The sequence below is a fragment of the Primulina eburnea genome, chromosome 13 (genome assembly GCF_022965805.1).
Source record: "Primulina eburnea isolate SZY01 chromosome 13, ASM2296580v1, whole genome shotgun sequence".
NCBI classification, from domain to species: Eukaryota; Viridiplantae; Streptophyta; class Magnoliopsida; order Lamiales; family Gesneriaceae; genus Primulina; species Primulina eburnea.
Window position 1 is genome coordinate 3505768 of NC_133113.1, and position 24212 is coordinate 3529979.

Genomic DNA, 24212 nt, shown 5'->3' on the forward strand with positions numbered 1-24212 from the left:
AACCAAGCTTCCTTACCCTTCCCTCATTTATGGAATTATGGAATCTCAAGGATTCATCACGGATATAGATGAAGAACTCTGTCATGTCGGAGAAACTCTGAAGATTTCTCCTGTCTATTTTAAGGGCAACAGAAAGATCGATCTGCCCTGGCTGAGTTCGAGTGTTGCTTCGGACGTTGGCCACACTGGTGACACAACATCTGAGCCTCTGCCGGAAACTTCTAGTCTTCCCCCTACACCTCCTGCTGGTTATGTTACGCTATCTCTCTCCTACATTCAAGCTCAGATTGCGTATGGTCGCCAACAGATTACTAATGCCAAGAAGACCATTGAACATTATGAAAATCAAGTGGCAGATTATGAGCTTCTACTTGCTGCTAGTATCCATTCTGGACAAAAAGGGGGAGTAGATGATACAGCTGGAACCAGTGGAGCCAAAATGACTGATGATGATGATGATGGCAGTAATGATGGAGAATGATAGTTTGAGAGAGTTTGAGTTTTTTCTTTGATGGCTGTAGTTTTTTCTTTGATGGCTGCAGTTTTTAATTTTCTCTGATGTTAACTTCCCCTAATTAATGAACTGTTTTCGATGTTGTGATTCGAGTGCTGTAACATCTAACATACAACACCGATGTTTGCTTTCAGGGAAGGTTTACCGGTCGAATTCAGGGGGAGTCAACTAAAGTTCTGAGTCATTTATCGACTAATTCAGGGGGAGTTGAGCTGTATAACCATGTTGGGGTGTTTTGTCCAGAAAGGCAAAAAGGAGGAGATTGAAAGGAATTATATTCCTTGATATAGTTTCCTTTTTAATATCTTTAATGTTTTTCCTTTCTAGACTTTAGAATAATCTCTAATTTATGCTGTGATCTCTTATAGATTTGGTATTCGATATGAGAGTCATAATATCTTTAATATATGGAATCTTAATATCTTTAAGATATGAGATCCTTATTCTTTAAGGAGTTTTTTTCCAATAAAACTCTTGGTGTGCTTTAATATAGAGAAGGGCGAAAAAGGATAGTGAGAGAGACGAAGGAGTTCGAAGAGTTTTTCGAGATCGAAGCCATCTCGTGCTATTGTTAACGTGTTGCTGGGAAGTGTTGACATCATATGAAGACAACACCTCATCACTGTATTGATTAGCGTGTTGAATTTTTGAAGACCATTTACTTCTCAGTTGATGCATCCTATGTATTTTGGTTATACGGTTTGTTAGTGGTTTAGGATGCAATTTGTTACTCGCTTTTTAAGGGAGTTGTTTTATTCTTTCACTAGTATTGGTTTTTGTAAACTTACAAGTTTTCCTAGTGAATTATTTTTGCCCTGAGGCACCGCACAAGTATTTGATACTTGTGCATAATTTATATCTCGTCTCTCGTATTATTATTATAATTCAAGTTGTGTGTTAACTTCTTACACTGAAACTTCCGCTGCATGTTGTCGTGGGTGTTACAACATCTACGTACAACACCTACTTTCTGATACATACAACAATCACCATCATCACACTCACACTGTGGGAACAGAACTTTCATATAGATATATTCAAGTTGATCAATCCATATCAAAATATTTAATTTCAAATAAATTCTCAAAAATAATTAGGTAAATGTATGTGCAACTCAAAATAAATACTAGAGAGAAATATGACTAAGGAGAAATTACTGGTTGTACTTTAGTACCATTTTTATTAACGATATCGTGAAAAGTATTGATTACTAAAATAATCAATTTCAAAATAATATAAATAAATTAAATATATTTTTATGTGTTAGTAAATATATATTATAATTAATTTTAATGATATCCTTATCAAAGTACGAAAGATCAAAAGATTACATGAAACAAGAAATAAAAAAAAAATGATGTTGGGATAATGAAGTTATAAGATAAAATTTTCATTTATAATGAAATGACATTATATTGATTTGAATTATAAGATTTTCAAAAACATATATTATTTTTGTCATTGTTTATAGCTCAATATATATATCAAATTTATGTGTCTGTGGGAGAAAAGGAGTTAGACTTGAATATTTAATCTTTGTTATCATATTTCAATTAATGGATTGGTCAAATATAAAGATCATTTGATGATTTCAAATAATATGTGCTCCACGGTCAATGCATGTGTTGCTTATTATTAGTACCTATAAAAGTGTGGATGAAAGACGATGTTTTCCAATTATGAATTGACAAAACTAGTCTTTCATATATGTAAAACATGAAAAATCACGTGAACATATTTTTAAATTTATTTATATAATTGAGAAATATATGATATGAAAAAATAACTCAACAACTTAATATTGCTTTATCTCATAAATTCCACTTAATTGTCCATCTCAAAACTCCACTTAATACTCAGGAATTAAATGTTATATACTTGTAATTATATACATTGACTATTTAATGTAACTTCCATTCTAAAAAACAAGGGAAGAATCATTCAATTTTATTATATTCACAAAAATAAATTACATTTAGTTCTAATATTCTAACGATATAAATATTAATTATTGTTTTTGTTATTTGTTCATTTATTTTTTTAAGACTATTAATCATACAATGATTTTAAAAAAAAAACTTCTTCAATGATAAAAATAAATCCATATAATCAATTATAAATCTTAATTCTACTATAAATTTATAACCATTAATATAATTTTCATGTTGAGACATAAAAATTAAACAAATTATAAATAAACGATGAAATATATATCAGGTAAAATTGTTAAAATATCGAAATATTAATAATAAAAATACATTCATGTAATCAGTCATATAGCTTAATTCTACTAAATTTTATCATAATAAATGATGAAATTATACATTAGGTGAAATTGTTAAGATATTGAAATATATTGTAAGTGTATTCATTTAATAAATATTGTATACTATTAATGATAAATGATTCATTATCGCATTGATACATATTTATTTCTTCATTGAAATATTTAATTTCTTAATGTGGGAAAGAACTTATTTACTCGAAATAGGAGAAATGAAAACCAGCAATTTTAATAATAAAAGTATATGATATTATCTTGCAAGAAGTGAAAATATTATAAAAATCATATAGTAATAGATGGAAAATTAATCAGTAATCATAAAACCAAGGGTTATAAATGAGAATGAAATAGATCAAATAAATTGCATAATTAAATTAGAAATTAAGTTCAGAAATTTAAAAGTTATGAATAGAGGTAAAACAAACTTAATAAATTGCATAAATTTTAGTACGTTATAATCTAAATAAAACTACGAAGCTATTACAAGATTTCGAATCGTTTGCCTTCAGAAACTCTGAAAAAATATTAAAGAATTCAGTAAAATTACTTGTAAATATGTATTATGGAAAAATTTATAAGTTCGAATAAAAATAAGTCTATTTACTGTTTTTACATGACCGTGTTACTCTTGAATTATGGTAAAGCTATTTAACATCATTGTGTATATATATATTGAGTAAGTCTCTTGTGAGACGGTCTCAAGAATCTTTATCTGTGAGACGGGTCAACCATACCGATATTCACAATAAAAAGTAATACTCTTAGCTTAAAAAATAATGTTTTTTCATGGATGACTCAAATAGAGATCCATCTCACAAAATACGACACGTGAGAGCGTCTCACACAAGTTTTTGCCATATATATTAGGATTAATTTTCATAATTTATATAATATTCAATGCATTACCGTGCGAGGCACATAATTTTTGCATTGAAACAACAAAATTATCTGATTATTTCCAAATTTTAAATTCATATTTACACTCCTATATATTAATTGTGTTTAAAATAATATAGTGATACAAAACATCATTATATATATTATAAAAACTATAATTTACATAATATAAAATTAAGTATTCCAAAAGATTCTAAAAAAATAATGTGAAAAATGCAGAATCGAAAATAATTTGTCCAATATAAAATATAGGTTCACGTGCGAATCCACGTCCTACATGCTAGTAACACAAAAGGCATATGTATATTTACTTTAAATGATTGGGATTTAGTTGGAATAGCTCAATGTAACAGCACAATGAAAAAATTATGAAATTCTTGGAAAAAAAATTTATACAAATATACACTACTTTACAACATGTACCTTCCTTTGAAAAAGAGCCTGTTGTGTATATATTAGGTGTTCTTCTCAAGAACAGAGAGAGCTGGTGTTAGGTAGTTATTTGCTTTGTCTGGTAAATGAGCAACCTGTCAAAAACAACATTCTACACTGTTATATTTCATGAATTATTTAATAAATCTGTGTTGCCAGAGCTATTAGTTAGTAGCTTGTAAATGGTTTGTGTTGAATAATACAGTTTATTTTCTCATGTTCATTCGGGGAAAAGGAAAGAGGACTTCATCTTTGGGGTAGTGGCATGTCGTGAATCAACCAATCCAATGTTTAAGGCGGGGAACTCCGAGAATAATATGATTATGTCGTGGTTAATCAATTCAATGACGACATAAATCGGTGAAAATTTCCTCTTAGATGGTATAGTAAGGAAGATATGAGATGATGCCCGTGATTTATTCTTCCGAAGACAACAAGTCAGACCTATTTGGAATTGAAAGCAACCTCCATGATCTTCGACAAGGAGATTCCACTGTCTAGGCTTACTTCACTACCCTTACTCGATACTGGCAACAACTCGATCTGTTTGAAGTCTACGAGTGGAAATGCCCTGTTACGTTCACGGGTAATGGTTCTAGTTATGGGGCGATTAAGTGAGAATTCACCACTCGCAAGGGTGTGAGCGTGTTTCTGGGATTTCCGCCCACGTCTCGCTATTTTTGATAATTGGGAATTGAGGCTCGTTGAAGAGAGAACCTCACGATCTCAGACTTAGTAGAAGCAACACAAATTTCATATCTTTATTTCGTCACTTCTGATAGCTATATATACAGAATTTGACAAACCAAACTAAGGGATAAGAATCCCAATCTAATCCCATCGATATCTTCCTAGAAGATATCTTCCTAACTAATAAACAACCCTATCTAATCCAAACCAACTAAATGAGATAACCTCTTATTTAAAAACAAGATAAACATAGAATCCTGTGATCCTATGATCTAATCTATCCTCTTGTATTTCCCATGAGTGTGCCTTTGATAAACAATATCCTTCATAGCCGTTGGGTTGGGCTCGGTATTTGTTGGGAGTGGGCTGGTCGTGACATTACACCCCTGTGGAGACACGTGATCGTCCACGATCACAAATGAGGGAAACTCTACGGCCAAGGTGGAAGCATCCTGCCACGAAGCCTCGGTGGGTGAGAGGCCGGCCCAGTGAATCAGCAGCTCACGACGTCCCTGGCGGAATCTGGAATCGAGAACGGCCAGTGGCTGCGGTGGTTCGTCTTGGTTAAGCGTTGGCAGGTCTGCGCTGTGGGGAATGTTGCCCCTAAATGTCTTCAGAGAGGAGACATGGAAGACTGGGTGGATCAAGGAGGAGTCAGGAAGCTTGAGTTTGTATGCTACTTGACCAATGCGTGCGATAACTTCGAATGGGCCAAAGTAACGTGGGGAGAGTTTCTTGTTCACCCGCTTTTCCACACTCGATTGGCGGTACTGTTGTAAGCGTACCAGAACCATGTCCCCGATGGAGAATTGGACATCCCGGTGAGAGGAGTCATATTGGGTCTTCATGAGGTTCTGGGCGTGCAGGAGGCGTTGCCGGAGATGTGTTAGGACTTCGTCTCTGGCCTGTAATTCTTTGTCGACGGCCTCTAATTTCGCGACCCCTGGGCAGTATGATAGAAGACGCGGTGGTGGTCGGCCGTAGACAACTTCAAATGGTGACGAACGTAAGGATGAATGAAAGCTGGTGTTATAGCAAAATTCAGCCCATGCAAGCCATGTGGTCCATTTTTTTGGGAAGTCACCTGAAAAGCAGCGAAGGTACATCTCCACGATACGGTTAACCACCTCCGTTTGGCCATCCGATTGAGGATGGTAAGCCGACGTAAAACAAAGTTGTGTACCACTCAAGCGGAATAGTTCCTTCCAAAATCCACTGGTAAATGTGACATCTCGGTCGCAAACAATAGACTCGGGCAACCCGTGAAGCTTGAAAATATTCTCAAAAAAAATCCGCGCGACCATAACTGCTGCATAAGGGTGTGAGAGGGCAACAAAATGCGCATATTTTGAAAATCTGTCAACCACAACCAAGAGAACATTTTTCCCTTGTGATAGGGGAAGTCCCTCGATAAAATCCATCGAGATGTCCGTCCATACGTGGTGAGGAACTGGAAGGGGCTGTAACAGCCCGGCAGGCTTCAAATTTTCAGTCTTATTGCGTTGGCAAACCTCACATTCTGCCACAAATGTTTTTATGTCGCCGCGCATGCGTGGCCAGTAGAAGTCCCGCTGGACGCGATGCATAGTCTTCAAATATCCTTCATGGCACGAGCTATGAACATAAGTGATGATGGTACCTGTCAAATTCGAATCTGGAGGTACGAAAACCCTCTGATTATACCAAAGGAGATCATCAGAGAAATCCCAGGGTCCAAGAGCTTCTCCCGCCTTCACCTTATCGATCAAGGTCTGTAACTCGCGTCTAGAGACGAGTTCGCTTATGATTTTGTCCAACCATTCCAGCCGTGGGATTGATAGAGCACAAATAGAGCTACTGTCGGGTTCATCCCTTCTTGAGAGGGCGTCGACGACCACATTGGATTTGCCTGGTTTGTATTCCACCTTGAATTCAAATCCTAACAGCTTACTAATCCATCGTTGCTGAGGTGAAGTTGTGATACGCTGTTCCAACAGAAATTTGAGACCGTAATGATCGGTGTGCACCAAGAAAGAAACCCCCCATAGGTATGTTCGCCAGTGGCGGATGGCTTTAGCCAACCCAATCAACTCCTTTTCGTATGCCGGTAAATTTCGGTGGAGCTGAGCCAAGGCCTGGCTATAGAATGCAATAGGGCGGCCATTTTGGAGAAGAACAGCTCCTAATCCACTTTCAGATGCGTCACATTCGATCACAAATGGTTCTGAAAAATTCGGGAGGGCAAGGACGGGTGTGGATGTCATAGCCTTCTTCAATTCCTCGAAGGATCGAGTAGCTTCTTGTGACCAGACGAAGGAATTCTTGCGAAGGAGGCCGGTCAGGGGTGCGGCAATAATTCCGTAGTTCTTGACGAATTTGCGATAGTACCCCGCAAGGCCTAGGAACCCGCGAAGGGCGCGGATAGAGGAGGGGGCCGGCCAGTTAGCGATGGCAGCAATTTTCTCGCCATCGACTGTGACCCCCGATTGCGTCACTCGATGGCCGAGATATGCTACTTCTGTTTGAGCTAGAGAACATTTGGATCGCTTCAGAAAAAACGGTTGTGCCTTGATCGTGGAGAAGACCAGGCATAAGTGTTTCAAGTGTTCCTCCCAAGATTTGCTGTAAACCGAAATATCGTCGAAGAAGACAAGGACAAATTTGCGTAGGTAATCCCCGAAGATAGTGTTCATGATGGCCTGAAAAGTGGAGGGCGCATTTGTTAGCCCGAAGGGCATAACCAAGAATTCGAAGTGACCATGATGTGTCCTGAATGCGGTCATGGGAATGCATGTTGGATCCATCAGGACTTGGTGGTATCCTGCTCGGAGATCCAGCTTGGTAAAGAATTGGGCCCCATTAAGCTCTTCCAACAGTTCCTCAATCACTGGGATTGGAAACTTGTCCTTCACAGTTCGTGCATTCAAAGCCCGGTAGTCGATACAGAAACGCCATGATTTATCGGCCTTGCTGACTAATAGTACGGGTGATGAAAAGGGTGAAGTACTGGGTCGGATAATTCCTTGTTTTAACATCTCGGCGCACTGTCTTTCAATCTCGTCTTTTTGCGCGTGGGGATAGCGGTAAGGTCGAACCACTACAGGATCTGTCCCTTGGGTTAATATAATTTTGTGTGTATGTTGTCGTCGTGGTGGCAGCCCCTTAGGGTCCCTAAAGATCTCTTCAAAGTCCAGCAGCAGCGCCTGAAGGCTAGGCAGGTCCCTGCCGTTAGTTTCTGTAATGGTGAATGCAAAAGGGCCTGAACTTGAATCAAAATCGTCTCCTTGTAGGCTGACCGGGTTACCTTCATGTGGGAAATTCATGACCCTGTGTGTGAAGTCCCAATTGATGGCGCCCAACGTGCACAACCAATTCACCCCCAAGACCACACTAAAGTTTCCCAGTGGTATCAAAAACAGATCCACATAGAATCGAGCTCCTCCCAGAACAACCTGTACCCCGCGGCATACCCCTGAACATTGGAGTTGTTCGCCGTTGGCCACAGACACTCTTAGGGTGGGCCAGGTTTCCACGGACAATCCCAGCTTGGCGGCCTCCCGTGTATCCACGAAGCAATGCGTGCTTCCCGAATCGATGAGGACCCTTATGTGGCAGTCTTGTATTTTCCCCCAAATCTGCATGGTTTTCGCACCATGGGGGCCCGCCATTGCATGTATAGAGGCTCCAAATTCTTGTGGTTCTTCTTCTTCCGTAGGGTCCTTATCGTCGTACGTGTCATCTTCTATTCCTTCCAACAAAAATAACCGTTTGCATCGATGCCCTGGTGTGTATCGTTCATCACAATTGTAGCAGAGCCCCTTAGAACGCCGCTCTTCCAGCTCCAGTCGACTCAATCGTTTGATCCTAGGAGTTTGGGGCTGTTGTTGGTTGTTGGTGCTACGTAACGGTGCTCGTGTTTCCTTTCTCGGATAGTCGTTCCGTTTCTCATATAATCGTGCTAGATTCATAGCCGAGGTGAGGTTTGTTGGGCGATGGATTTGAACTTCTATAGCGATGTTTCTTCGCAATCCACTAATGAACAATTGTGTCTCTTGTCTCGATGTTATGGGACCCGAACGGGCCAGCAATTCTTCAAAGTGTTCCTGATAACCATTCACCGAGTTTGTCTGACGTAGTTTGGCAAGATCGCCAAAGGTATCTCCTCGAAGGGATGGGCCGAATCTGAGATCACATTGTTCCGCGAAGTCCATCCACAAAATATCGGGCTCATCCCGTTTCAATTTGCTAAACCACAGCTGAGCCTTGCCTTCGAGATGGAAGGATGCTAACCCCACTTTGTCTGCCTCATGTGTGTGTTGGTGGTCGAAGAAATGCTCGCAACGATTGAGCCACGTCAGGGGGTCTGATTTTCCATCGTAACACGGAAAGTCTAACCTGGTATATCTAGGTATGACAAACGAGTTGTCTTTCCCTTCCCGCATGCGTGGGCCAGTGGAGTACGTATCACGAGAATCCACGTGGTTGTTGTCACCGCCCAGGTCAGGCGCTGTTTCTGTTTTGGTGGCTGCGACTTGGATCGATAATTCTTCCAGGCGTGTGGCAAGATCCCGGTGTCGCTGGTCGTTCTCTTGTTGTCGCTGGTTACTCGCCGTTCTGTCCTCCTTGTACATGTTTATGAAGGCTTCGAGCTGCCTGTGCATGGAAAGCAAATCCCCCATAGCGGCTGGCTCTGATACCAAGTTGTTACGTTCACGGGTAATGGATCTAGTTATGGGGCGATTAAGTGAGAATTCACCACTCGCAAGGGTGTGAGCGTGTTTCTGGGATTTCCGCCCTCGTCTCGCTATTTTTGATAATTGGGAATTGAGGCTCGTTGAAGAGAGAACCTCACGATCTCAGACTTAGTAGAAGCAACACAAATTTCATATCTTTATTTCGTCACTTCTGATAGCTATATATACAGAATTTGACAAACCAAACTAAGGGATAAGAATCCCAATCTAATCCCATCGATATCTTCCTAGAAGATATCTTCCTAACTAATAAACAACCCTATCTAATCCAAACCAACTAAATGAGATAACCTCTTATTTAAAAACAAGATAAACATAGAATCCTGTGATCCTATGATCTAATCTATCCTCTTGTATTTCCCATGAGTGTGCCTTTGATAAACAATATCCTTCATAGCCGTTGGGTTGGGCTCGGTATTTGTTGGGAGTGGGCTGGTCATGACATGCCCATATGATGAAAAACGTTACCGAGGCAATTTTTGAACAAAAGCAAGTTTTTAAATTTTGTACCTTCATATAGCACGCTTGATGACGTACGTGTTCGAATTTTGGGGACCAAACCAGTGTTCTTGTACAGTCTTCACGGCCCTTTAACGACAACGGGAAATTCAAGCAAGGACATCCTTAGTGTGAAAAATGCTGAAAGCCTAACCACACACTGGACACTTGATGGAAAATCCATGGGAAAGTCGTTGATTGGAAGCCGGCTCGAGAAATGAGAGCAAATGTTGGCGTCACCGAAAATCAATCCCATGATCCCCAACCTTTTACTAAAGAGCAGCTGACGTACTCCAGAAACTGTTCAACCAAACTAATTCAACACCAAGCTCTTCATTTGTATGTTGTACATCAAGGTAATTCTTCATTTGCCTTAATTACACAACATGAATTATCAATTGTTGGATTGTTGACTCTGGTGGACCACATGGTTGGAAATTTGGTATTTTTAACTATTTCAATCTTTGTAAAGATTCTCGTATAGTACCCGTTGCAAACGGTTCATGCGCACAACTGGCTGGTTATGGTTCAATTCAATTAACTCCGGATATTTCTCTATAATCTGTTTTATTTGTGTCAGATCTTCATTGTAATCTCTTATCAGTGAGTAAGCTCAACCGCAACCTCAAATGAACGACTAAATTCGTTGTTGATTTTTGTGTTTTCCAGGATTTGGTATCGGGGAGGATGATTGGCAATGTTAATCTTTGTGTCAGATTATGTCTCCAGAATATGAATGTTCCCAAGAGAAGCCTGAGCAATAATCTTTTCCACACATACTCTCTTATTCTGTTTCGACCTTGAATTCAAATAAGTATAGTGAGATTTTGTTATGGCACTATCATTTATGGCATCCGAATTTTTTGTATCTGGGCAAATTGTTTCCATTTTTGTTTAATAATAATAAGAATTTAATTCTTTCCGGTGTGAAATTTGTCAACTGTCCAAGCATTCACGTTCCACTTTCACACCACAACGTTACAACGTTACAAACCATCAAAACCTTTTTTCCATTATACATAGTGATATTTGGGACCCCTCCAACGTGACAAATGTTAGTGGTACATGTTGGTTTCTATTATTTGTCGATGATCACACCTGTCTATATTGGGTTTTTCTAATGAAAGATAAATTTGAAACTTCTCATATCTTCAAACAATTCTACACCACAATTCTCTACCAAAATTCAGATTTAACGAACAGATAAAGCACGTGATTATTTCAATTAAGTTTTGTAGAGGATTATTCACCAAAGCTCGTGTGCTGATATTCCCCAACATAATGGTGTATCCGAAAAGAAAAATTTCCATCTCCTGGAAGTTGCTTGATCCTAGTTGTTCACAAAAAATGTTCCTAATCGCTATCGGGGTGATGTAATTCTCATAGCCACTTATCTCATCAATCGAATGCCGAATCTTACATTTCAAGACCCTTACCTAAACTTTTCTTTAATATTTTCCCAACTCACACCTACTTCATGATATCCCACTCAAAGAGTTTGGATACTCCTCATTCATTCCCATAACCACAACAAACTCGAGCCATTCGATGTTAAATGCATATTCCTTGGATATTCTCCAAACCAGAAAGGTTATAAATGTTATTCTCCCATCTTAAAGAAGTTGTACACATCCATGGATGTCAAATTCTTCGAAAATGATACTCCGTATCCCGGGATCCCATCACACCATATCTCGAGCCAGCCATACTCCATATTGAACCAAAAACAATGTCTAATCCTGAAAACAATGTCTAATCCTATGACCAGCGATCTCTCAACCTCTATTGAGAAAAATATCATTCAGCCACTTTAGGTGTACTCTAGAAGGAAACAATAGATCAAAGGAGCCAAAATCTGATAAAAACTCAGCATGTCCAAGAATCTTCAACAACACTAAATTCATGTAACCTTGAAAACAGTACTCATATATCGGAAAATGATTTCGACAATAGACCCATTACTGTAAGAAAATGGGTGAGACCTTGCACACAACACCCTATTGGGAATTTTGTCTCAATGAAACAAAATAAAAAGTAGTTGTATTTGATGAGATTTGATGAGAAAAAGGCACTCGAAAAGAACAAAACATGTCATATTGCACATCTCCCACCGAGAAAGAAAAGAATTGGTTGCAAATGGATTTTAATGGTCAAACACTTATATGATGGAAGCATAGATCGGTTCAAAGCACGACTTATAGCCAAAAGGTACACACAAGCTTAAAAAATTGACTATCGAGAAACATTTGCTCATGTAACCAAACTCAACATCGTCTGAGTCCTCTTATCAATTGTTGCCAACATAGATTGGTCATTGTACCAACTTGATGTGAAATATGTATTACTTAATAGAGATCTTGAAGATCTTGAAGAAGAGACGTACATGGACATTCCACCTGGTTTTGCATCAACAGCTACAAACAATAAGGCCTCGAACAATCACCTAAGGCTTGGTTTTTTCGATTTACCAATGTTTTAAAGAGGGATGGATGTCAAGCTGACCACACTTTATTTGTAAAATATTTGGGGGAAGGCAAGATTCCAGTACTCATTGTCTATGTAGATGACATTGTCCTTACAGGGAATTACAAAGAAGAAAAGGCTCATGTGAAATTACTACTTTCAAAAGAATTCGAAATGAAAGACCTCAGACATCTTAGGTACTTTCTTTGAATGGAAGCATTCTGTAGGTATCTCAATCTCGCAACCAAAGTATGTTCTAGACCTTCTAAAGAAAATCGGTATGTTAGGGTGCAAACCAATTGATACATCAGTGGATCCAAACATCAAAATGGGAACATAAAAGAATAGTACTCCAGTTGACAAGGGAAGATATCAAAAACTAGTGGGGAAACTCATATGCATGTCACATACACCACTAGATGTTGGATTTGTTGTGAGCGTCATTAGCCAATTCATGAATAACCCAAGTGAAGAACACATGGGTGCTGCATACCGAGTGGTAAGATATCTAAAGGGACTCCTGGGAAAGATTAATCTTTAGAAAAACTTCAATCAAAGCAGTTAAAGTTTATAGTAATGCTGATTGGGTGGGTTCTACCACATATAGGTGTTCCACCTCTGGATATTGTTAGTTTGTATGGGAAAACTTAGTGACATGGCGAAGCAAGAAACAAACATTAGTTGCTCGGAGTATCGCAGAAACTGAATTCCGATCATTAGCACATGGAATTTGTGAGGGAATGTTGCTCAACAGACTACTAGATGAGCTGAAGATAGAAGAAAATCACCCAGTGGAGCTTACGTGTGATAATCAAGCAGCCATTAGCATATCAAAGAATCCAGTCCATCATGATCGGACCAACATATTGAAGTGGATCAACATTTTATCAATGAAAATATTGAAAAAAAGATCGTTGTGTTGAATTATATCTCTACTCAATTACAAGTGACAGATATTCTGACAAATGCACTCACCGACCAAATTTTCAAGAGTTGCGTTCCAAGCTAGCTATGATGAACCTATCTGACCCGACTTGAGGGAGAATGTTGAATAATAAATATTTAATTATTATCAATTAATTAAGATTAGATATGCACTTATCTATATTTGTTTGTATTCGAATTATTAGGATTATGATAACTAGTATCTAATTTTCCCTTAGATTAAGAGATTTAGTTTGAGTAGAGTTCTATAAATTATAGACTACAATGTATTTTCCTTATTTTCAATTAATTCAATGATACATTCAATGTATTTTCCTTATTTTCAATTAATTCAATGAAACATTCAGTGTTCTCAATAATTCGCCTTTCCTAAAACTACAGTACGGTCCAACTCAAGCTCAATTTTGACAAAACTAAAGTTGTCTTTGAGCATAGCATTTGTTTATCATGTCAGATTCAAGTAACAAGATTGATAGAAGATTCATTGCCATTCTAATTGAGCTCGAGCAACTTAGTAAACTAGTCGAAACAAGGTTCTTACCAGTTCATAAAGCTCCTTCCCAGGCTCAGCTACATACTCATAACAAACCTGGTCAATAAAACGAATGCTTTAGCTGCATTTGCTTATACAAATCAAGGACATATATATAGATCGAATTTGATATTCAAAATGGGGAGCTGCAGAGCACTTTAAATGAGAAAAATAAGCTAATTGGTTGGGGCAAACTTTACACGGATCATGAAATATAATAAATGAATCGAGCGACACTCACATCAAAGCTCTTGTTTCTTGCTGTTGGGTCATGCAATGCTTTTACACAGATATCAGCAACATCCGCACAGCTTATTCCCTGTACAACAAGCAAACGAAAGTCCAACAACTATAACAAACAACCACAAATAGACAGCATGTTTTGTACCTGTGATATACGATTCCCTTGATCAAAAATCAGAGCCCGCTGCCCACCGGGTTCTTCCTGGAAAAATGATGTCTCTTGTCAATGCGCGTGAAGATCGATGAACGCATAATTTAAGGAGCGCTGGACAGAGGAATAGAGAGAGTTTTGGGTCCATATATTTACCATCAAGGGACCAGGACGAATAATTGTGTAACCAAGTCCAGATCTTCTGAGTGAATCTTCACCGGCCTATAAAATTTTGATCGTGAGGAAAATCAGCAGCAATAGTAGAATGTTCGTGTGAATATAGAAAAGCGTGAAGATGGAGACCTTCTTTGCTTTCAGAACCTGCTCTCTTCTGGTGGGCTCAATTCCTGATCCTGTACATGAAACTAAGATAAAATCTGTTTCTTGTCCAGTCTGCCAAAATCAGAAATTCACTCAGATATCAGAACGGGATGTGATAGGCTAGGTTTTAAACAAGAATCTCAAATCTGTATATCATATGCATGTATAAGCACTATTATAATTCAACAAAATATTTTCAAAGAATATAGACTGGTGCATACAGGCAAAGCTTTTATGTATTCAAGAATCAACTGGAAACTTCTCAAGTCTTGATTCCCCCCAGCAGGTCCATCAACGAATTTCTGCAATGTAGCATTTCGAACAGAATTATTATCTGAGTAAAAAATATATATTTATCATCTCATGTTTCAAAAAAAATTCGAACAAGCATAAATAGCTATAAGAAAAGGAAAAACAAAGCTTTGAGCAACCTGCCGTCTTGGCTCAAAACGAATGGTCAAAGTATGCAAAAGGAATGGATCCAGCGTTGGATCTTCTGGATTCACCGGTCTGAAAGATGAAAATGGCACTCTTACCTAAAAAAGAAGAAATAACTTGTCAATAATTTGATTTTCTAAACAAAAAAACTTAATCTATTCATAGAAAGATTAAGCTTATATTACTTTCAGCTTTGTGATTTAAGCTTACCCTGCAAAAGCCAGCTTTTGTGCTAATTCTGGCAAAGTACAATTTGCTTTGTGACATGTCAGCCAGAGGGCCAGCTTCAAGAATTATAACATATGATCTTCCATTCCCACCAACCGAGAATACTAGACCCTCGTACCTATGCATTACAACAACGAATGAATTGATTCTTTAATTTGGAAGTTGAATGAATGTTTTGACTAAAAAATAATCAACATCCCAGAATCAGTTTGTTGAAGTGTCAGTACTTTGACTGCTATACACTTTAAAATAAGTATAGAGAAATTTTTTAAAAAAAATGTGGAAGAGTTTCTGATCTACCATCCATGTGACCCAAGTGGGCTCTTGCTTGCGCAGTAAGAGTGCTACACCATATGAAATATGCTAGCAATCTGAGAAGCTAATCATAAACCTGAACCATATAATCCGAAAATAGGAATTGGGAGAACGTTTTTAACTGATGCATACCTGTCAAGAGTACTTCCCAAAGGAAGCGAAAGTTTCTTGGACAGTTCAATATAACCTCCTCTTGTGAATACGTATCCTTTTAAAAACAAAACGAGTGTAAAACATCAGTTAGAGCATAGAATATGTGAATTTATGTGGTATTCTGTAGTTACAGCCTAGCTAGACAAGATTTCTCATCTTATATGAACTATGTTTTACCAGAGAAAACAGCAGCTCCCTCTTCAGTGAACTCGCATTTAGCATCCATTCCTCCATCATATTTGGCCGCAATAACATCCTGAAAATAAGTGCCTTGACGAACTTCCCAGCCATCCAATGCATCCTCAGACTTGAATTTCGAAATTAAAAGCTTGCTTTTGCTGCTTTTTCCAGCCCGTAGTTGTGCAAGTTGATTGTTGTAGTCCTACAATTCAGCAGCGATGGATTGTATAACTGCAACTTACCAAATCAAAGAACACCGTGAATGGAATTGTTAAATTTTAAATAGCAGGAATTTGGGGATGAGTCGATAGAATGCAACACAGAATTTACGTGGCTCGGAGATAAATATCTACACACATGACACAATACCCAAAGGGTGAAAACTCTTTTGATCTTTCTTAGTAAAATCATTACTCCTTTATAAAGGTGAAAATACCTTGAAATAAAATCTGATGGCAAATCTTTCTTAACGGTAAAATCATATCAAAATTATATCATAATTTTAATAATACCAAATCGGATTAAAGTTTATTATTTGATTTCTATCGAGAATCATGCTAACACAATTTCATAAGATGATTGATACAATTCTTCAATCACGAAAAACAAACGCGCTCAAAAACTGAGTCACGCCCTCGATTCGATGAAACAAAGAACGTTGAGTTGTCCCGATCTTTTGAATTAAGCAACTATTTGTGATATTCATCTCTAAGCGATGAAAACTTAGCAACAAATATTCACGTTATGAAACAATCAAATTTCAGACGAACTTCAAAGAACTTGTCTTTGACAATCCGTGCGTGAACAATTGACAAACGCCACAAAGATGGAATCTTTGAAAAGTTTGATTTTGAGGAACAAAGCCAAAGCCTTGAGAAAAGTTTGAGAGAAAATTCAAAATATTTTTATAAAACTCAAGACTAATGTGTTTCACAATGATAAAATCCGTCCATATATAAAAATTACAACCAAAAACGCAATCTAGGGGTTCTAGAAAAATTCTGCATTGTGGCGCGCATTCGTGCGCACGATCGCGTGCACCTGCGCGCGGCGTTCTGTCCTCGGCCAGCAGGGGACGCGCGGTGGCGCCTCTTTTGGCGCGGGGCTGCACCGCTTCTGGTGCGGCTGTGCGTCTTTTTGTGCAGGTGCGCGCCAGCTGCTGTCCTCTTAGGTCATTTCGTACTCGCATGCTTGGTTGCTCGGGACTCCTTCATTATATTATTTGTTGAACCCCCCACTTGCCTGAATATGCATGATTCATTTTCATTAAGCTTGAAATTCCGAGACAACAATGCTTCTTAAATCTTCTTCCAACCATTTGCACGCCACGCCCGATCATATTCATATCAATGATGGAAAACTCATTCAAGTCAAATAAAATATCATGTTTTAACTTTCCAAGTTCAGTGCCTTTTGAGATACATCCACATTCAAAACAAAATTTTGGGCAACAAAAGTGTGATTTGAGATTAGCTGCATGGAGTCATTATTTTAGACAAGGATAAAAAGTTTACTTGAAATTATGGATTTGAACCTTAAAAGCATTCAAATGGCAACTCAAGAATATACCTTTGCAGTATAAGATATGTTTATATAAAACAAGATATCAAACCTGGAGTGCTTTGGTAATATTGTAAACTCCAAGATTATCAACCCTATTTAGATCCCCGGTGATAGAGGACCGCGCCGTAGCACAATAAATAACCTTGTTACATCCCTGGACAGCTGTCTTGAGAGTTGAAGGCTCGCCAACATCCCCTTTCACTACCTCCACAGCAGTTGGAAGCATTTCCACTACTTCTTTATCATCATTCCTAACTAAAGCCTGTTAATGATTAAATATCCAAATCCATTCACGAATTGAACACAATTTTTACCAAGTCCGAAAGAAATTAGAAGGCCATTGCTAAATGTAGAGTGTGTATTTCATAAATGGAACGGTGGCCATTGAACCATGAGGTGCTTTTTACCACATTATTCATGATTCATGAAGAACTAACTCTTGAACCACTAGGTGTCTTTTGTCACATTATTCATGAAAAATGAACTATTTTCACTAATTTGTGAGCAGTAGATTCATAGATAAATTGCCCAAAACAGACGCAAAGAGATCAACTCCTTTGGTAATGCCAACTATATGCAAAAGGATAAGCCAAATTCATCATACCAAAGCAAACTAATAGACTTGCATTAGCAGCAAAAAAGCATTTAAACTCAAGCAAAACACATTGCCACGACAGTTAAGAAACAAAAACTCCAGAATAACAAATAAAGATAAATTATTCATCTTCCTCAATGAACTCTATAGTTTGAAACAAGAAAATGCATTCTTATCGGATAAGAAGCAATGGAGATAAAGAAGATACCTTGACAGTGTAACCCCTGAGCAAAAGTTTACGAACCACAATGCGACCGACGCGGCTGGTGGCGCCGACAACAAGCACGGTTGTGTTCTGCGCACCAGGAATAGCGAATTCGCACATGGGTCCACCCTCCCTCAGCAAAAGCGCTGCCTCATCATCATCAGCCCGAGTGGTCCTCGAAATCTGCCCAAGCCCAGAAAATTTCCGCCACACCTCGTCGAATATTTGCCTCGACCGCCGCCCCAGACCTATCGGACTCACTTCCTCAATCTTAGTTTTGATAGACGAAACCGAAGATGTAGCAGTACCAGCAGCAGGCAAAACTTCCTTAATCTCTCCACTTTCTTGCGGCAACTTCCCCTCTTCTTGCACCTCTTTCCGCTTGCTCTTCCTCTTCTGCGGGGGGGTCTTCTTCTGCTTGTCAACTGAAGAGGCGGCCCTTGTTACAAACGATTTCTGGCATACTTTCACCGCCGGCGGGCTCGAATGCAGGTCTCTCCAATTCAATCTATGGTTGCAGGGATGATTATTGCCGAAGATTGAAGATGTCAAAGCCGCAGAAGCAGCTGTACTCATTCTTGTTCCAGTTTCTCCAGAATAGCTGGTTTCTTATTTTGTTTTTGTGAAGTGTGAAGCTCGCTCCGCCGCGAGAGGTGATCAAAAATGCGGCCTAGGGAGTCAGCTTCGAAAGCGACAGCCTGTGATTTCAGACCACATAAGATGGGCCAATCCGAAACATGGATTTGGTTTTGCGTTTTCTAGCACGAAATTCGAACAAGACACGCATATACGTCCAGGTCCTCTCAATATTACAACTCTCGAATCTCTACTTCCCTCTCGTTTTGGATTACATTTGTTCTAGTTTCTTCTTGTTAGAAATAAAGTTTGATAATTGAATCGAATTTTTTTTTTACATTTATTCTAAATAAATTATAAATTAATAAACTTTATAAATTATTTTGGAAACTTATAAATGATAAGATTTTAAATTTTTTGAAACCAGAAACATTCTATTTTTCTATTACTTGAACTCTTTGTCGTTGTCCTTCTGCAAGTGTTTGGTTAAACTCAGACTAACGCAATAATATGTAAACTATATTAGTAAGGTAAATCACACTGAAAAAATCATATATAACAAGATCGTCCGAGAAGATGTTGGTAGAGGAAATCGAATGTCTTACCATTGACAAAACGCTCGACTACTCCACCAACTCGAACACATCATTTGAAGCAAAGAAATATTCCATTAACAAGACCTGATTTGCAATAACAGACATGTAAAAAAAAAAAAAAAAAACTTTTTAAAGAATAGATCTCGTAATCGAAAAACACATGATGTAATGGATTTGTTAATGTTCAATGAGGTCTATTTTGGAGAAAAAAAATTGTTTGTACTCATTCTTGTAAAGTACTTGCATCATACATTACAAAGTGTTGCATAAACAAGAGAAATCACATTCAGAAATCAAAGTACTTGCATCAAGTCATACATTACAAATTGTTGCATAAACAAGAGAAATCACATTCAGAAATCAAATTTTTGAGTGCTTGATTAATGATGAGTTCAATTTTCCTTACCAAAACTTTCTGATGTGAGCTTGTCACACATAACTAGTCCAATATGATTTACATGGCTAACGTAGTTCGTAAGCTATTGTGTTAGTTCAAAAGTTTACACAATGATAGCGTCCATAGATTTCCGCATCATTATATATATAACAATTTGCTTCTCGTATTTAAAATTCTTCGGGCAAGCTGCAACACTTGAACGCCTAAGTAGTGTAAGCTTCGGGTGCACTTGAGCATAGGTTGCGGACTTTCTCATCTATTGGTTTTTCCATGCAGAAGGGAGCTTGACTTCGAATAGCTTGATTTGGGTTGATAAATAAGATGATAATTGTTAAAAGATGTAGTAAATAGGTATATTTGATACTATAAAATTATGCAAATATATATTTTTGGATGTATTTTGAAATTGTGTTATTGAATATCATAGACCTTATAAATTATTTTGAAAACTTATAAATGATAAGATTTTTTAATTTTTCGAAACCGGTAACATTCTATTTTTCAATGACTTGAAAACTCTTAGTCGTTATCTTTCGGTGTGCGTTGGGTTAAACTCAAACTAACGCAATCGCACACAAATCATGTTAGTTAGGCTAAACTACACTGGGAAAGTCATATGTAACAAGATCGTTCAAGAAGATGTTGATAGAGATAATCGAACTTCTGATCATTGACAAAACTCTCAACTATTACACCAACTTAGACACATCATTTGAGACAAACTCGAAACATTCTATTAACAAGACCTCAAGTAGATGATTTGCAATGATAGACATGTACAAAAAAAAAAATTGAAAGAATAGATCTCGTAATCAAAATACACGTGATGCAATGGATTGCATTATTTGTTAACGTTCAATGAGGTCTACTTTGTGGGGAAAAACTTGTGTTTACACATTCTTGAAATGTACTTGCATCATCGATTCATGTATTACAAAGTGTTGCATAAGCATGAGAAATCACATTTAAGAAACCAAATTTCTCAGCGCTTAACTAACGATCAAGAGTTCGATTTTCTTTACCAACATTTTTTCAGACAAACTTGTCACACTGGACATGCTAACATGGTTTGTAAGCTATTACGTTAATTCAAGAGTTTACCTAGTGATAACGTATGCAGATTTTCACGTCATAAAAAATATTAAAAAAAACCATGGTATTTAAAATTTTTCGGGCAAGCTCATGAGTCACGTGGTTTGCCACTTGAAACCCTAAGTAGTGTAGCTTCAGGGTGCACTTGAGCATCGGTTGCGGACTGAAACGTCCACTAATTTTTAACTTCAAAATCCTATTAATTTTTTTTTCTTCTTTATAAAATTTGAAACATTTAATTAAAAACAACACAACTTTTCAAAAATCTTAAATGCATAAAAATTACATAAATAGTTAACATCATATGTCAATCTTTAAAAATGATCCAAAATTAAACTTCAAAATAAAGCATAAATCTCTAAATAGAAAATCCTCAAAATATTTTCGTAAAACTTTAAATAATAATATGTGGGGAAAATAAATGTCTCTCGAGAGTGTACTGTCGGAATCGATCTACTCAAGCATCAACGCCTCCCTCAAAATCATCCTCGCCTGCAACCATCCAAACCTAGTGAGTCTAATGATTCAGCACGTTCTAACCATACGTAACAAATAATACATATACATGCACATACATCTTTAAAATAATCTTTTAATAAAATAAGCTAGTGTGAAAGCTCGTAATCATATATCATATCATATAAATCATTAAATCGTAAAGCTTTCAATAATCATATATCATTTTGGGTGAAGTTTGATCCTTGAAAGTCACTAACTGTAATCATATCATGTAGTCGACTGAAGTCTTAGCTCACTATTGTGTATGGGGACGGGCACTAAGCATGGCCGTAAATGGAAATACGATCTTCGGGCTACTCTAGGGGCCTTCTCCTGTAAATGGGCTCTCTCTCGGGCATTTTCCCGCATGTGGGCTCCTTTTGGGGCCTTCTCCCATAGACAGGCTATCTCTGGGGCATTCTCCCTCACGATATTCCCAATCATATCATGTTTGTCACAATCAATTCACATTTCAAAATATTTTCTTTCATTTTGATTCATAAAATATTGTGTCCTTTCAAATTTCGTAAAATAGAATTTTAACAGGAAAAATCGTACAGCTTTAACATAAAACATAAAATTCCATATTTTCATCATAAACGTTTTAAAATATCATTTAGCTTGTATTATGATTCTTTGGGCGCTGTCAAACCTTTCGTACTACCAAGGTCGCAAAATGATCATTTTACCTCTGGACTCCAAAATTCTCGATTTTGACTTTCTCTTACCTTTATTGACTCGAGCATATCACATAGTATCATATAAACTTAAATTTGGACTTCTAATATTTTTCTTAGATGTAAAATCGAGCCTTTCGATTTAATAACTTAATGACGAAACCATGAAGCGCTTTTAAACCGAATAAATTCAAAACTTAATATTTTCTTCCCAAATTTTTAACCTAAATTTTTCATCCCTAAACTTAACATGGCACCTTAAAATACACCCATAAACATTTTTTAGACGTAAAATTAAGCTCCTCAACTAATTTTCGAATTCGTTTTAAAACTTAACCATATGTGTCGGTTTTAACTCCTATCGACTCAAAAATTAACCAAACTTGAATCATAGCATACCTAATAATACCTTATACAACCCAATTCAAGACAATTAAGACCATTGATCAAGCCTAGGAACCTTCTGAAATTTTCTGCACATATTTTGAAAACCATAACATCATCCAACCATAAATTCCTTCGACCCTAGACCCTAACCAAGTGGACCAGAACCTGACAAACCCTCCTAGGACCTATAACAGAACCTTAACAAGATGCTGGACCAGCCTCTATAGCCCATGCACTTGCAACCATAAACCAGCGCCAAAACTCGTGCTCTACAAGGCTAGCGCGACTAAGCTTCAAACCTACAGCCTTTCTCCTTGCACCAGCCTTTCCTCGACCCATCTAGGACCATGACTAGACCCTCTTAGGACCCCTGGACACGTCCCAATAGCAGCCTGCAGATGTGCCCTTCTAAGAACCCAAACCGTGCCCTAGCTTGTTTTGAAACCCGGATTTTTGTTCAGCTTATTTCCCCATCTTGTCCAGCCCTTATCCATGCCTCTACGGACCCTTAAACATACTGAAAAACGTCTCATCTAATAGCCCTACCTTGGCAACCCCTTTGTGCGTTAATACTATGAATTTAAAAACATGAGAACTCAAGTTTTATCATGTATATGTCATAAAAACGAAAATAAAAGGAGTGTTTCATATTTTCATCTAAACATGATTAAACATACATAATATGATTTGAATAGGGCAAAAAGTGTTGGTCCCACGTGCGGAATTTGAGATAATAAAACCCGAAAATAAAGAATAAACTGGACACCGAGATTTACGTGGAAAACCCCTAAAAATTATTAGGGTAAAAACCACGGGCAAGATGAAAAGAATTCCACTATAATATTTTGTGGTGTACAACTCACTCACTGTGTTTCCAAAGAGAACACAAACTCTCTTAATACAGGAGAACAAACATCTCACAAATATTATAGAACTAAGCACTCAATGCTTATAAGATGAGAGAAAACTCGAAGAAGGGATGATTTGAAATGAAAAGGGGGAGCTCTATTTATAGAGCCTCCTGACCGTGTGAACACGCGTTAAAAACGCGTATTCATATTTCCGTCTACTGTTTGAATTGCAACCACACGTTTCTTTTTTATTCATTACATTCAAAGTATGCCACCTTTGGCCCCATCTCATTGAATATTCTTGTCGACATTTCTCCCACTTGGAGATTTGATTGAGAATCAAACACATCTCCACACATCCTTTCAATCTTGCCATTACCCGCTGCTTACGTTTCCGCTAGGCCACTTGAGGATCTACACCATTCAAACTTATCAGTGTTCACTGGCTTGGTCAGAAAATCAGCTATGTTATCATTTGTATGAATCTTCTGCATATCCACACTTCCTTCTTCTACTACTTCCCGCACAAAGTGAAATTGTACTCCAATGTGTTTCGTTCTGGAATGAAAGGCTGGATTCCTTGCGATGTGCAAGGCACTCTGACTGTCACAAAACAAAGGAACATTCCCTTGTTTGTGCCCGATCTCCTCCAATAACCTTTTAGTCCATATTGCCTCCTTGCAACCTTGAGTAGCTGCCATGTATTCTGCCTCTGTTGTAGATAATGCAACAACTGTCTGCAGTTTTGAAACCCAGCT

General features: G+C 37.7%; 1 protein-coding gene across 1 annotated transcript; it reads right to left on the bottom strand.

Moving 5' to 3' along the window:
* Nucleotides 1-3913: 3913 nt before the first annotated feature.
* LOC140810865 (protein HIGH CHLOROPHYLL FLUORESCENCE PHENOTYPE 173, chloroplastic-like) lies at nt 3914-19214 on the bottom strand. The gene is made up of 13 exons (XM_073168764.1): nt 18384-19214; nt 17630-17842; nt 16015-16219; nt 15817-15892; nt 15352-15487; nt 15135-15239; nt 14925-15005; nt 14686-14775; nt 14539-14604; nt 14377-14433; nt 14230-14307; nt 13998-14045; nt 3914-4222 (listed from the first exon to the last, which is right to left on the bottom strand). Exons 1-13 carry the CDS (start codon nt 18954-18956, stop codon nt 4151-4153), a joined length of 1800 nt encoding a protein of 599 aa, XP_073024865.1. The 5' UTR covers nt 18957-19214; the 3' UTR covers nt 3914-4150.
* Nucleotides 19215-24212: the final 4998 nt, after the last annotated feature.

Coding starts and splice junctions, on each gene's coding strand:
- LOC140810865 (XM_073168764.1), bottom strand. CDS start 18,956: ATGAGTACAGCTGCTTCTGCGGCTTTGACATCTTCAATCTTCGGCAAT. Junction 15,488..15,816: donor TTGGGAAGTACTCTTGACAG/GTATGCATCAGT, acceptor TGTAATGCATAG/GTACGAGGGTCTAGTATTCT. Junction 15,006..15,134: donor GTTTTGAGCCAAGACGGCAG/GTTGCTCAAAGC, acceptor GCTACATTGCAG/AAATTCGTTGATGGACCTGC.